Source organism: Salvelinus fontinalis, chromosome 5 (genome assembly GCF_029448725.1).
Source record: "Salvelinus fontinalis isolate EN_2023a chromosome 5, ASM2944872v1, whole genome shotgun sequence".
Taxonomy (NCBI): Eukaryota; Metazoa; Chordata; class Actinopteri; order Salmoniformes; family Salmonidae; genus Salvelinus; species Salvelinus fontinalis.
In genome coordinates, this window is record NC_074669.1 from 65,919,407 (window position 1) to 65,934,703 (window position 15,297).

Below are 15,297 nucleotides of genomic sequence, written 5' to 3' on the forward strand. Positions count from 1 at the left end.
GTTAGGCTCTAAATGTAGCCAACTAAACAATTAACCGGCATAATCCCAACTCCTGTTAGGCTCTAAATGTAGCCAACTAAACAATTAACCGGCATAATCCCAACTCCTGTTAGGCTCTAAATGTAGCTAACTAAACAATTAACCGGCATAATCCCAACTCCTGTTAGGCTCTAAATGTAGCCAACTAAACAATTAACCGGCATAATCCCAACTCCTGTTAGGCTCTAAATGTAGCCAACTAAACAATTAACTTCATTGGGATAGGGGGTGCTGTTGTCACTTTTTCTGGAAATCGTGTAATTTTTAAACGGCTTCCTACTCAATTCTTGCTCGTACAATATGCATATTATTATTATTATTGGATAGAAAACAGTCTCTAGTTTCTATAGCCGTTGAAATTTTGTCTCTGAGTGGAACAGAACTCATTCTACAGCAATTTCCCTGACATGGAGTCAGATTTCACACATCTTGGCCCCTGATCTGGAGTCAGTTTAAAGGTCCCCGTGAATGTTATGAGGATACTAACACTGCTTACGTCTTCCCCTGGATGTCTTTACGTGATGACGCTTTGAATGGAGTCGATTGCGCAATCACAGCCTCTATAAAACAGATCAACGTGTAGGTAGGAACTCTTTTCCAGCTGCGCCGGACGCGCGGTGGACACCGACCTGCTCTTTTTCCAAGCATTAGTGTAGCCAGTTATATTTCTCCGGTCATGTTTTTACTTGTAATAGGTGTTAAAAACATCATAAGGTAGTTAATTTAAACCGTTTTATAGCAATTTATATCCGTTTAGTGCGATTTTGGGACATTTATTTCTGAGACCCTTTGAATCTCTGGGCACGTTTCCAGTTCATGCCGAACGCAGTGGGCATTTCCACATGGCAAGAGGACAGCTTTCGACCAAAAGACGATTAGACCCAAGAAAGGATTCTTTGCCCAAGATTCTGATGGAAGAACAGCTCAAAGTAAGAACAATTTATTATGATAAATCGTGTTTCTGTCGAAAAATGTTAATCTGTTATAAATGTTAATGTTAATCGCTAATGCCGCCATTTTGTTAGACGTAGCTTCGCTTGGCGCAAACTGTATTGAAAAGTAAGGATAATTTAAAAAATGTAAATCAGCGATTGTATTAAGAATTAAATTGTCTATCAATCGCTGTCCACCCTATATTTTTTAGTCACGTTTATGAGTATTTATGTATACGACTAGATCACTGTCTAATATGTCGCACGACATTTTCTGACCAGCTGGGCAACTTTTGTCATTGTCTAACCATGATTTTGGTGGCTAAATATGCACATTTTCGAACAAACTCTATATGTATGTTGTAATATGATGTTACAGGAGTGTCATCTGAAGAATTCTGAGAAGGTTAGTGAAAAAAATAATATATTTTGGCGATGTTGACGTTATCGCTCACTTTGGCTAGAATCAATGCTGGGCTGCTATGTGCTATGTGCTATGCTAATATAACGATTTATTGTGTTTTCGCTGTAAAACACTTAGAACATCTGAAATATTGTCTGTATTCACAGGATCTGTGTCTTTCAATTACTGTACACTGTGTATTTTTTAAGAAATGTTTGATGATTAGTAAGTAGGTAAACACGTTGCTCTCTGTAGTAATTCTAGTCGAGTTGTGACGGTGGGTGCAATTGTAAACTATGATATCTACCTGAAATATGCACATTTTTCTAACAAAACCTATCCTATACCATAAATATGTTATCAGACTCATCTGATGAGGTTTTTTCTTGGTTAGGTGTTAGGTTAGGTTTACCTAATAGATTTACATATTGTGTCTTCCCTGTAAAACATTTAAAAAAATCAGACATGTTGGCTGGATTCACACGATCTTCTTTCTATCTTTCATTAGCTGTATTGGACTTGTTAATGTGTGAAAGTTAAATATTTCAAATATTTTTTTTTTTTGAATTTGCCGCTCTGCCTTTTCAATGGAATGTGGGAGGAGTGCCGCTTGCCTAAACAGGTTAACCGGCATAATCCCAACTCGTGTTAGGCTCTAAATGTCAGTAAGAACTCAGACAATATGAAATCTTAAACCAAGTTTATTCATCCCAAATGATCGAACAGCTGAACCGACAAAAACACATTCGCACAGCACTGATATATAACCCCTCCTCCTACGCCGAGTCTCCTCCTACACATCTGAACAGCCAATGCATCTGTTCTTCCTCACTTCATCTGACCTCTGCCCCAAAGTGCTCACTCCTCCCCAACTCACGGCTGTCATGGTGACGGGCACCAGACTGTGTCTCTTCTCCTCCCAGAGGATCCCTGATGTCTGACAATAACATATCCGGACATAATGTAAACGTTTTACATTACCCTCTCTCCCTCAGTGACATGAATAAGTATATTTCATATTAACCCTCTATCTACATCCACTGGCTGTAACATCACAGATATCAACAGGAAGTACTGACTACAGTTAACCCTCTACTGGCTGTAACATCACATTAGATCACCTCACAGTGGAAAAACAAACTTTATTTTAAAAAGTATCCCTTTGAGATTAATTCATGGAAGTAGACAAATTATTTTATCAAAGATTAAAATATTAGACTAACTAGAAATTATTTCCATAGAAACGGGGTGAAAAGTGCATCAGTTCCCTTTTGGAGTACAGTAACCATCATCTTCATCCTGGTTCCCTGAGTGTGTGTCATCCTCATCCTGAGTGTGTGTCTGGCAGAAAGTCACCTTAGACAAGGTGTGTGTTACAGCTTGGAGAAGGCTGTCAGCAGGGCTCCAGCTAGAACCAATGAGAACGCCATGCCCAGGATGAGGAAGTTACACCAACCCTGAGGACGAGAGGAGAGGTCATATAAAGCCTGGGGGGGGGGGGGGGAGAGGTCATATAAGGCCTGGGGGGGGGGAGAGGTCATATAAGGCCTGGGGGGGGGGGGGAGAGGTCATATAAGGCCTGGGGGGGGGGAGAGAGGTCATATAAGGCCTGGGGGGGGGGGGAGAGGTCATATAAGGCCTGGGGGGGGGGGGGGAGAGGTCATAAGGCCTGGGGGGGGGGGGGGAGAGGTCATAAGGCCTGGGGGGGGGGGAGAGGTCATATAAGGCCTGGGGGGGGGAAGAGGTCAAATAAGGCCTGGGGGGGAGAGGTCATATAAGGTCTGGGGGGGGGGGGGGGGGGAGTTCATATAAGGCCTGGGGTTTGGCGGGGGGAGGTCATATAAGGCCTGGGGGGGGAGAGGTCATATAAGGTCTTGGGGGGGGGGGGGGGGGTCATATAAGGCCTGGGGGGGGGGGAGAGGTCATATAAGGCCTGGGGGGGGGAAGAGGTCATATACGGCCTGGGGGGGGGGGGGGGGGGGGGGAGGTCATATAAGGCCTGGGGGGGTCATATAAGGCCTGAGGACGAGAGGAGAGGTCATATAAGGCCTGGGGGGGGGGGGAGGTCATATAAGGCCTGGGGGGGGGGAGAGAGGTCATATAAGGCCTGGGGGGGGGGGTCATATAAGGCCTGGGGGGGGGGGGGGTCATATAAGGCCTGGGGGGGGGGGGGGTCATATAAGGCCTGGGGGGGGGGGGGGTCATATAAGGCCTGGGGGGGAAGAGGTCATATAAGGCCTGGGGGGGAAGAGGTCATATAAGGCCTGGGGGGGGGGGGGAGAGAGGTCATATAAGGCCTGGGGGGGGGGGGGGGAGAGAGGTCATATAAGGCCTGGGGGGGGGGGGGAGAGAGGTCATATAAGGCCTGGGGGGGGGGGGGGGGGTCATATAAGGCCTGGGGGGGGGGGGGGGGGGTCATATAAGGCCTGGGGGGGGGGGTCATATAAGGCCTGGGGGGGGGGGGTCATATAAGGCCTGGGGGGGGGGGGTCATATAAGGCCTGGGGGGGGGGGGTCATATAAGGCCTGGGGGGGGGGGGGTCATATAAGGCCTGGGGGGGGGGGGGTCATATAAGGCCTGGGGGGGGGGGTCATATAAGGCCTGGGGGGGGGGGGTCATATAAGGCCTGGGGGGGGGGGGGGGGTCATATAAGGCCTGGGGGGGGGGGGGGGGGTCATTTAAGGCCTGGGGGGGGGGGGGGGGGGGGAGGTCATATAAGGCCTGGGGGGGGGGGGAGAGGTCATATAAGGCCTGGGGGGGGGGGGTCATATAAGGCCTGGGGGGGGGGGGGGGGGTCATATAAGGCCTGGGGGGGGGGGGGGGGAGGGGGTCATATAAGGCCTGGGGGGGGGGGGGAAGAGGTCATATAAGGCCTGGGGGGGGGGGAGAAAGAGGTCATATAAGGCCTGGGGGGGGGGGGGGAATATAAGGCCTGGGGGGGGGGAGGTCATATAAGGCCTGGGGGGGGGGGGGGGGGGGGGGGTCATATAAGGCCTGGGGGGGGAGGTCATATAAGGCCTGGGGGGGGGGAGGTCATATAAGGCCTGGGGGGGGGGGTCATATAAGGCCTGGGGGGGGGGGAGGTCATATAAGGCCTGGGGGGGGGGGGAGGTCATATAAGGCCTGGGGGGGGGGGGGGGGTCATATAAGGCCTGGGGGGGGAAGAGGTCATATAATGCCTGGGGGGGGGGTCATATAAGGCCTGGGGGGGGGGGGGGGTCATATAAGGCCTGGGGGGGGGGGGGGGGGGTCATTTAAGGCCTGGGGGGGGGAGAGGTCATATAAGGCCTGGGGGGGGGGGGGTCATATAAGGCCTGGGGGGGGGGGGGGGGGGGGTCATATAAGGCCTGGGGGGGGGGGGGGGAGAGGTCATATAAGGCCTGGGGGGGGGGGGGGGGGGGGGGTCATATAAGGCCTGGGGGGGAAGAGGTCATATAAGGCCTGGGGGGGGGGGGGGGAAGAGGTCATATAAGGCCTGGGGGGGGGGGTATATTGGATAAGGGCTGTTCTTAGACAGAGTGAAGCCCTTAACCGTGGCATATGGGCCATATGATTCTAATTATATACCACAAAACCGAGGTTTCTTATTGCTATTAGAAACTAGTTAGCAACATAATCACAACACTAAACATGTATTATGGCATCATCCCTGTGGTATATTGTCTGATATAGAATGGCTTGCAGCCAAATCAGCATCCAGGACCCAAACTACCCGCTTCATAATATTCATTATAAACTGGGTGGTTCGAGCCCTGAATGCCGATTGGCTGACAGCCGTGGTATATCAGACCGTATACCACGGGTATGACAAAACTTTACAACCATTTTGATAGACATACTTAGCAGATGTTGTTACAGGTGTATGAGACCAATATAATTGCATTTGATTCCTAATTACGTTGGTAACCAGTTTTATAATAGCAATAAGGCACCTTGGGGGTTGTGTCGTGCCTAAGAACAGCCCTTAGCCGTGGTATATCAGGCCGTATACCACACCCTCCTCGGGCCTTATTGCTTTATTATGTCACGGCATTGTTGAATACTTTTCAATTCTGATTGGCTAGAAGGGCATTCTAAGGGGTCATTAATACCAGACAGGTGGAAAAGATGTTGGACACCTCTGAAGGTGTCAGATGGCATTATTTTACTGTTGTAGCAGCATCTGAGGACCTATAAGGTGTCAGATGGCATTATTTTACTGTTGTAGCAGCATCTGAGGACCTATAAGGTGTCAGATGGCATTATTTTACTGGTGTAGCAGCATCTGAGGACCTATAAGGTGTCAGATGGCATTATTTAACTGTTGTTGCAGCATCTGAGGACCTATAAGGTGTCAGATGGCATTATTTTGCTGTTGTTGCAGCATCTGAGGACCTATAAGGTGTCAGATGGCATTATTTTACTGTTGTTGCAGCATCTGAGGACCTATAAGGTGTCAGATGGCATTATTTTACTGTTGTAGCAGCATCTGAGGACCTATAAGGTGTCAGATGGCATTATTTTACTGTTGTAGCAGCATCTGAGGACCTATAAGGTGTCAGATGGCATTATTTTACTGTTGTTGCAGCATCTGAGGACCTATAAAGGTGGTGAGGATGAACATTATATTCTCCTTCTACTATCTGAGGACCTATAAAGGTGGTGAGGATGAACATTATATTCTCCTTCTGCTAAAATGTTGCAAGTGGCGCTATGCTTTCAAATCCTTCCACGTTTCTCGTTTGACCAGCTGCTTAGAGCAACTGGTATTGTTGAATTCGGTTGTCCTATTAACGTATTTACTAGCAACAAACTAGTGTTTGATATGAGATCTCATCTGTCATGAACACGGTCCTGACGAGAGAGAAACTTTTCTACGGTGAAATCGCGCCTCGTCAGCTCACTGTTATTTTTATCCGTTTTATTTGCACCAAAGAAAACAAGTGATAGATAAAAAATGAAAGTGTGGTTGGAAGTCCTTGGACTTATATGAAGTCTAGCAACCTAATAAATGAATGACTAGTGGGTGTCGTCCCAACCACGTAGTCTATTACTTACAAGATATTATACAGAGAGTCAGCGTTTATCCCTTAAAGGGTAATTCCACCACTTTTCAACCTCATATTCATCATCTCCAGCACCAAACCAGTGTCTCCATGATCTGTGGCTAGAAGGCCCTAAAGAATGCTTCCCTGTGACGTCACAGGCTAGGATGTAAAGAATGCTTCCCTGTGACGTCACAGGCTAGGATGTAAAGAATGCTTCCCTGTGACGTCACAGGCTAGGATGTAAAGAATGCTTCCCTGTGACGTCACAGGCTAGGATGTAAAGAATGCTTCCCTGTGACGTCACAGGCTAGGATGTAAAGAATGCTTCCCTGTGACGTCACAGGCTAGGATGGAAAGAATGCTTCCCTGTGACGTCACAGGCTAGGATGGAAAGAATGCTTCCCTGTGACGTCACAGGCTAGGATGGAAAGAATGCTTCCCTGTGACGTCACAGGCTAGGATGGAAAGAATGCTTCCCTGTGACGTCACAGGCTAGGATGGAAAGAATGCTTCCCTGTGACGTCACAGGCTAGGATGGAAAGAATGCTTCCCTGTGACGTCACAGGCTAGGATGGAAAGAATGCTTCCCTGTGACGTCACAGGCTAGGATGGAAAGAATGCTTCCCTGTGACGTCACAGGCTAGGATGGAAAGAATGCTTCCCTGTGACGTCACAGGCTAGGATGTAAAGAATGCTTCCCTGTGACGTCACAGGCTAGGATGTAAAGAATGCTTCCCTGTGACGTCACAGGCTAGGATGTAAAGAATGCTTCCCTGTGACGTCACAGGCTAGGATGTAAAGAATGCTTCCCTGTGACGTCACAGGCTAGGATGTAAAGAATGCTTCCCTGTGACGTCACAGGCTAGGATGTAAAGAATGCTTCCCTGTGACGTCACAGGCTAGGATGTAAAGAATGCTTCCCTGTGACGTCACAGGCTAGGATGTAAAGAATGCTTCCCTGTGACGTCACAGGCTAGGATGTAAAGAATGCTTCCCTGTGACGTCACAGGCTAGGATGTAAAGAATGCTTCCCTGTGACGTCACAGGCTAGGATGTAAAGAATGCTTCCCTGTGACGTCACAGGCTAGGATGTAAAGAATGCTTCCCTGTGACGTCACAGGCTAGGATGTAAAGAATGCTTCCCTGTGACGTCACAGGCTAGGATGTAAAGAATGCTTCCCTGTGACGTCACAGGCTAGGATGTAAAGAATGCTTCCCTGTGACGTCACAGGCTAGGATGTAAAGAATGCTTCCCTGTGACGTCACAGGCTAGGATGTAAAGAATGCTTCCCTGTGACGTCACAGGCTAGGATGTAAAGAATGCTTCCCTGTGACGTCACAGGCTAGGATGTAAAGAATGCTTCCCTGTGACGTCACAGGCTAGGATGTAAAGAATGCTTCCCTGTGACGTCACAGGCTAGGATGTAAAGAATGCTTCCCTGTGACGTCACAGGCTAGGATGTAAAGAATGCTTCCCTGTGACGTCACAGGCTAGGATGTAAAGAATGCTTCCCTGTGACGTCACAGGCTAGGATGTAAAGAATGCTTCCCTGTGACGTCACAGGCTAGGATGTAAAGAATGCTTCCCTGTGACGTCACAGGCTAGGATGTAAAGAATGCTTCCCTGTGACGTCACAGGCTAGGATGTAAAGAATGCTTCCCTGTGACGTCACAGGCTAGGATGTAAAGAATGCTTCCCTGTGACGTCACAGGCTAGGATGTAAAGAATGCTTCCCTGTGACGTCACAGGCTAGGATGTAAAGAATGCTTCCCTGTGACGTCACAGGCTAGGATGTAAAGAATGCTTCCCTGTGACGTCACAGGCTAGGATGTAAAGAATGCTTCCCTGTGACGTCACAGGCTAGGATGTAAAGAATGCTTCCCTGTGACGTCACAGGCTAGGATGTAAAGAATGCTTCCCTGTGACGTCACAGGCTAGGATGTAAAGAATGCTTCCCTGTGACGTCACAGGCTAGGATGTAAAGAATGCTTCTCTGTGACGTCACAGGCTAGGATGTAAAGAATGCTTCTCTGTGACGTCACAGGCTAGGATGTAAAGAATGCTTCTCTGTGACGTCACAGGCTAGGATGTAAAGAATGCTTCTCTGTGACGTCACAGGCTAGGATGTAAAGAATGCTTCTCTGTGACGTCACAGGCTAGGATGTAAAGAATGCTTCTCTGTGACGTCACAGGCTAGGATGTAAAGAATGCTTCTCTGTGACGTCACAGGCTAGGATGTAAAGAATGCTTCTCTGTGACGTCACAGGCTAGGATGTAAAGAATGCTTCTCTGTGACGTCACAGGCGAGGATGTAAAGAATGCTTCTCTGTGACGTCACAGGCGAGGATGTAAAGAATGCTTCTCTGTGACGTCACAGGCTAGGATGTAAAGAATGCTTCTCTGTGACGTCACAGGCTAGGATGTAAAGAATGCTTCTCTGTGACGTCACAGGCTAGGATGTAAAGAATGCTTCTCTGTGACGTCACAGGCTAGGATGTAAAGAATGCTTCTCTGTGACGTCACAGGCTAGGATGTAAAGAATGCTTCTCTGTGACGTCACAGGCTAGGATGTAAAGAATGCTTCTCTGTGACGTCACAGGCTAGGATGTAAAGAATGCTTCTCTGTGACGTCACAGGCTAGGATGTAAAGAATGCTTCCCTGTGACGTCACAGGCTAGGATGTAAAGAATGCTTCCCTGTGACGTCACAGGCTAGGATGTAAAGAATGCTTCCCTGTGACGTCACAGGCTAGGATGTAAAGAATGCTTCCCTGTGACGTCACAGGCTAGGATGTAAAGAATGCTTCCCTGTGACGTCACAGGCTAGGATGTAAAGAATGCTTCCCTGTGACGTCACAGGCTAGGATGTAAAGAATGCTTCCCTGTGACGTCACAGGCTAGGATTTAAATAATGCTTCCCTGTGACGTCACAGGCTAGGATGTAAAGAATGCTTCCCTGTGACGTCACAGGCTAGGATTTAAATAATGCTTCCCTGTGACGTCACAGGCTAGGATGTAAAGAATGCTTCCCTGTGACGTCACAGGCTAGGATGTAAAGAATGCTTCTCTGTGACGTCACAGGCTAGGATCTAAAGAATGCTTCTCTGTGACGTCACAGGCTAGGATCTAAAGAATGCTTCTCTGTGACGTCACAGGCTAGGATGTAAAGAATGCTTCTCTGTGACGTCACAGGCTAGGATGTAAAGAATGCTTCTCTGTGACGTCACAGGCTAGGATGTAAAGAATGCTTCTCTGTGACGTCACAGGCTAGGATGTAAAGAATGCTTCTCTGTGACGTCACAGGCGAGGATGTAAAGAATGCTTCTCTGTGACGTCACAGGCTAGGATGTAAAGAATGCTTCTCTGTGACGTCACAGGCTAGGATGTAAAGAATGCTTCTCTGTGACGTCACAGGCTAGGATGTAAAGAATGCTTCTCTGTGACGTCACAGGCTAGGATGTAAAGAATGCTTCTCTTTGACGTCACAGGCTAGGATGTAAAGAATGCTTCTCTGTGACGTCACAGGCTAGGATGTAAAGAATGCTTCTCTGTGACGTCACAGGCTAGGATGTAAAGAATGCTTCTCTGTGACGTCACAGGCTAGGATGTAAAGAATGCTTCTCTGTGACATCACAGGCTAGGATGTAAAGAATGCTTCTCTGTGACATCACAGGCTAGGATGTAAAGAATGCTTCTCTGTGACATCACAGGCTAGGATGTAAAGAATGCTTCTCTGTGACATCACAGGCTAGGATGTAAAGAATGCTTCCCTGTGACATCACAGGCTAGGATGTAAAGAATGCTTCCCTGTGACATCACAGGCTAGGATGTAAAGAATGCTTCCCTGTGACATCACAGGCTAGGATGTAAAGAATGCTTCTCTGTGACATCACAGGCTAGGATGTAAAGAATGCTTCTCTGTGACATCACAGGCTAGGATGTAAAGAATGCTTCTCTGTGACGTCACAGGCTAGGATGTAAAGAATGCTTCTCTGTGACGTCACAGGCTAGGATGTAAAGAATGCTTCTCTGTGACGTCACAGGCTAGGATGTAAAGAATGCTTCTCTGTGACGTCACAGGCTAGGATGTAAAGAATGCTTCTCTGTGACGTCACAGGCTAGGATGTAAAGAATGCTTCTCTGTGACGTCACAGGCTAGGATGTAAAGAATGCTTCCCTGTGACGTCACAGGCTAGGATGTAAAGAATGCTTCCCTGTGACGTCACAGGCTAGGATGTAAAGAATGCTTCCCTGTGACGTCACAGGCTAGGATGTAAAGAATGCTTCCCTGTGACGTCACAGGCTAGGATGTAAAGAATGCTTCCCTGTGACGTCACAGGCTAGGATGTAAAGAATGCTTCCCTGTGACGTCACAGGCTAGGATGTAAAGAATGCTTCCCTGTGACGTCACAGGCTAGGATGTAAAGAATGCTTCCCTGTGACGTCACAGGCTAGGATGTAAAGAATGCTTCCCTGTGACGTCACAGGCTAGGATGTAAAGAATGCTTCCCTGTGACGTCACAGGCTAGGATTTAAATAATGCTTCTCTGTGACGTCACAGGCTAGGATGTAAAGAATGCTTCTCTGTGACGTCACAGGCTAGGATGTAAAGAATGCTTCTCTGTGACGTCACAGGCTAGGATCTAAAGAATGCTTCTCTGTGACGTCACAGGCTAGGATCTAAAGAATGCTTCTCTGTGACGTCACAGGCTAGGATGTAAAGAATGCTTCTCTGTGACGTCACAGGCTAGGATGTAAAGAATGCTTCTCTGTGACGTCACAGGCTAGGATGTAAAGAATGCTTCTCTGTGACGTCACAGGCTAGGATGTAAAGAATGCTTCTCTGTGACGTCACAGGCTAGGATGTAAAGAATGCTTCTCTGTGACGTCACAGGCGAGGATGTAAAGAATGCTTCTCTGTGACGTCACAGGCTAGGATGTAAAGAATGCTTCTCTGTGACGTCACAGGCTAGGATGTAAAGAATGCTTCTCTGTGACGTCACAGGCTAGGATGTAAAGAATGCTTCTCTGTGACGTCACAGGCTAGGATGTAAAGAATGCTTCTCTTTGACGTCACAGGCTAGGATGTAAAGAATGCTTCTCTGTGACGTCACAGGCTAGGATGTAAAGAATGCTTCTCTGTGACGTCACAGGCTAGGATGTAAAGAATGCTTCTCTGTGACGTCACAGGCTAGGATGTAAAGAATGCTTCTCTGTGACATCACAGGCTAGGATGTAAAGAATGCTTCTCTGTGACATCACAGGCTAGGATGTAAAGAATGCTTCTCTGTGACATCACAGGCTAGGATGTAAAGAATGCTTCTCTGTGACATCACAGGCTAGGATGTAAAGAATGCTTCCCTGTGACATCACAGGCTAGGATGTAAAGAATGCTTCCCTGTGACATCACAGGCTAGGATGTAAAGAATGCTTCCCTGTGACATCACAGGCTAGGATGTAAAGAATGCTTCTCTGTGACATCACAGGCTAGGATGTAAAGAATGCTTCTCTGTGACATCACAGGCTAGGATGTAAAGAATGCTTCTCTGTGACATCACAGGCTAGGATGTAAAGAAAAAACATTTTTAAAACCTAAACCTACTTCGATGTGTAGAACGGATGTGGGTGGGGCCAGATCTACATAAGGGTGCAACTTTTTAAAAAATCCCAAAAGCTCTGACTAAGGCCGTGAGGCCGATACGTAAACTTATTAAATATCGGTGATACTATCAAGAGCAGTGCGGTTTCCTTTTTCCTTCCTCTTGTTCAATTGTTGCCATGGCACCTGCAAAAAAGATTGCTCAGATGTGCCAGTATGCATTTCAATCAACAGGTGTGCCTTCTTAATGAGTGAGATATTTGGAACTCACCGGTGAAAAAGGTTAACAGGTTTCTATACGTTTGCTTTGGTAATATATGTGGTAACATATTTTTCAATAGAATGGTTACCTACCTTAACCTCCTTAAAGACCACCACTCCCCAAAGAGCTGCAATCAGACCAGGACCCTAAACACAGAGACACACTTAATATAGTACTGCCGTAGCATCAATATAGTACTGCCGTAGCATCAATATAGTACTGCCGTAGCATCAATATAGTACTGCCGTAGCATCAACATAGTACTGCAGTAGCATCAATATAGTACTGCCGTAGCATCAATATAGTACTGCCGTAGCATCAATATAGTACTGCCGTAGCATCAATATAGTACTGCCGTAGCATCAATATAGTACTGCCGTAGCATCAATATAGTACTGCCGTAGCATCAACATAGTACTGCCGTAGCATCAATATAGTACTGCCGTAGCATCAACATAGTACTGCCGTAGCATCAACATAGTACTGCCGTAGCATCAACATAGTACTGCCGTAGCATCAATATAGTACTGCCGTAGCATCAACATAGTACTGCCGTAGCATCAACATAGTACTGCCGTAGCATCAACATAGTACTGCCGTAGCATCAATATAGTACTGGCGTAGTATTAAGATACTACCGTAGTACTGCTGTTAACTGACTTGTCGAGTTAAACAAAGGTTAAATAAAACAATATTAACATGGTGCCCGCTGTAGTATCGACGGCACGGTGCCCGCTGTAGTATCGACGGCACGGTGCCCGCTGTAGTATCGACGGCACGGTGCCCGCTGTAGTATCGACGGCACGGTGCCCGCTGTAGTATCGACGGCACGGTGCCCGCTGTAGTATCGACGGCACGGTGCCCGCTGTAGTATCGACGGCACGGTGCCCGCTGTAGTATCGACGGCACGGTGCCCGCTGTAGTATCGACGACACGGTGCCCGCTGTAGTATCAACGACACGGTGCCCGCTGTAGTATCAACGACACGGTGCCCGCTGTAGTATCAACGACACGGTGCCCGCTGTAGTATCAACGACACGGTGCCCGCTGTAGTATCAACGACACGGTGCCCGCTGTAGTATCGACGACACGGTGCCCGCTGTAGTATTAATATAGTACTACTGCAGTATTAACATGGTGCCACTGTAGTATAAATATAGTACTGTTGTAGTATTAATATAGTACTGCTGTAGTATTAATATAGTACTGCTGTAGTATTGATATAGTACTGCTGTAGTATTGATATAGTACTGCTGTAGCATTGATATAGTACTGCTGTAGTATTGATATAGTACTGCTGTAGTATTGCTATAGTATTAATATAGTACTGCTGTAGTATTGATATAGTATTGCTGTAGTATTGATATAGTACTGCTACAGTATTAACATAGTGCCACTGTAGTATAAATATAGTACTGTTGTAGTATTAATACTCACCGTGGTTATTATGGGGAAACTGACCACAGCACTCAGGTAGGTGTTGGCCAGAAACCAGCAGCAGGTAGCCACACCCCACATCACCCCAGAGACAAAGCCTGGACAAATACACAGAGTAAATAACCCTACAATCTAACCAGGCAGTATAGCTCTAGTCTGGGACTGTGTACCAGGTAGTATAACTCTCTAGGTGTGTGTACCAGGTAGTATAACTCTCTAGGGTAGACTCTAGGTATGTGTACCAGGTAGTATAACTCTCTAGGGTAGACTCTAGGTGTGTGTACCAGGTAGTATAACTCTAGGGTAGACTCTAGGTGTGTGTACCAGGTAGTATAACTCTAGGGTAGACTCTAGGTATGTGTACCAGGTAGTATTGCTCTAGGGTAGACTCTAGGTATGTGTACCAGGTAGTATTGCTCTAGGGTAGACTCTAGGTGTGTGTACCAGGTAGTATTGCTCTAGGGTAGACTCTAGGTGTGTGTACCAGGTAGTATTGCTCTAGGGTAGACTCTAGGTGTGTGTACCAGGTAGTATTGCTCTAGGGTAGACTCTAGGTGTGTGTACCAGGTAGTATTGCTCTAGGGTAGACTCTAGGTGTGTGTACCAGGTAGTATAACTCTAGGGTAGACTCTAGGTATGTGTACCAGGTAGTATTGCTCTAGGGTAGACTCTAGGTGTGTGTACCAGGTAGTATTGCTCTAGGGTAGACTCTAGGTGTGTGTACCAGGTAGTATTGCTCTAGGGTAGACTCTAGGTGTGTGTACCAGGTAGTATTGCTCTAGGGTAGACTCTAGGTATGTGTACCAGGTAGTATAACTCTCTAGGGTAGACTCTAGGTGTGTGTACCAGGTAGTATAACTCTAGGGTAGACTCTAGGTGTGTGTACCAGGTAGTATAACTCTCTAGGGTAGACTCTAGGTGTGTGTACCAGGTAGTATAACTCTCTAGGGTAGACTCTAGGTGTGTGTACCAGGTAGTATTGCTCTAGGGTAGACTCTAGGTGTGTGTACCAGGTAGTATTGCTCTAGGGTAGACTCTAGGTGTGTGTACCAGGTAGTATAACTCTCTAGGTGTGTGTACCAGGTAGTATTGCTCTAGGGTAGACTCTAGGTATGTGTACCAGGTAGTATTGCTCTAGGGTAGACTCTAGGTGTGTGTACCAGGTAGTATAACTCTAGGGTAGACTCTAGGTGTGTGTACCAGGTAGTATAACTCTCTAGGGTAGACTCTAGGTGTGTGTACCAGGTAGTATAACTCTAGGGTAGACTCTAGGTGTGTGTACCAGGTAGTATAACTCTAGGGTAGACTCTAGGTGTGTGTACCAGGTAGTATTGCTCTAGGGTAGACTCTAGGTATGTGTACCAGGTAGTATTGCTCTAGGGTAGACTCTAGGTGTGTGTACCAGGTAGTATTGCTCTAGGGTAGACTCTAGGTGTGTGTACCAGGTAGTATTGCTCTAGGGTAGACTCTAGGTATGTGTACCAGGTAGTATTGCTCTAGGGTAGACTCTAGGTGTGTGTACCAGGTAGTATTGCTCTAGGGTAGACTCTAGGTGTGTGTACCAGGTAGTATTGCTCTAGGTGTGTGTACCAGGTAGT

The 15,297-nt window shown here is 47.2% G+C and overlaps 1 protein-coding gene across 2 annotated transcripts in view; it reads right to left on the reverse strand.

Moving 5' to 3' along the window:
- Positions 1-2,059: 2,059 nt before the first annotated feature.
- The window catches only part of LOC129856050 (transmembrane protein 144-like), a 45,106-nt gene continuing 31,868 nt past the window's right edge, over positions 2,060-15,297 (reverse strand). Inside the window, exons 10-12 of one of the 2 annotated variants that reach the window (XM_055924183.1) lie at positions 13,700-13,797; positions 12,355-12,408; positions 2,060-2,831 (exon numbers count right to left, since the gene is read on the reverse strand). In XM_055924183.1, coding sequence (XP_055780158.1) covers positions 2,748-2,831; positions 12,355-12,408; positions 13,700-13,797 — 236 coding nt within the window. In that variant the 3' untranslated portion in view covers positions 2,060-2,747. Of the gene's footprint in view, positions 2,832-10,780; positions 12,187-12,354; positions 12,409-13,699; positions 13,798-15,297 lie in introns of those variants that run through there. The other variant, XM_055924184.1, reaches the window with a different exon arrangement.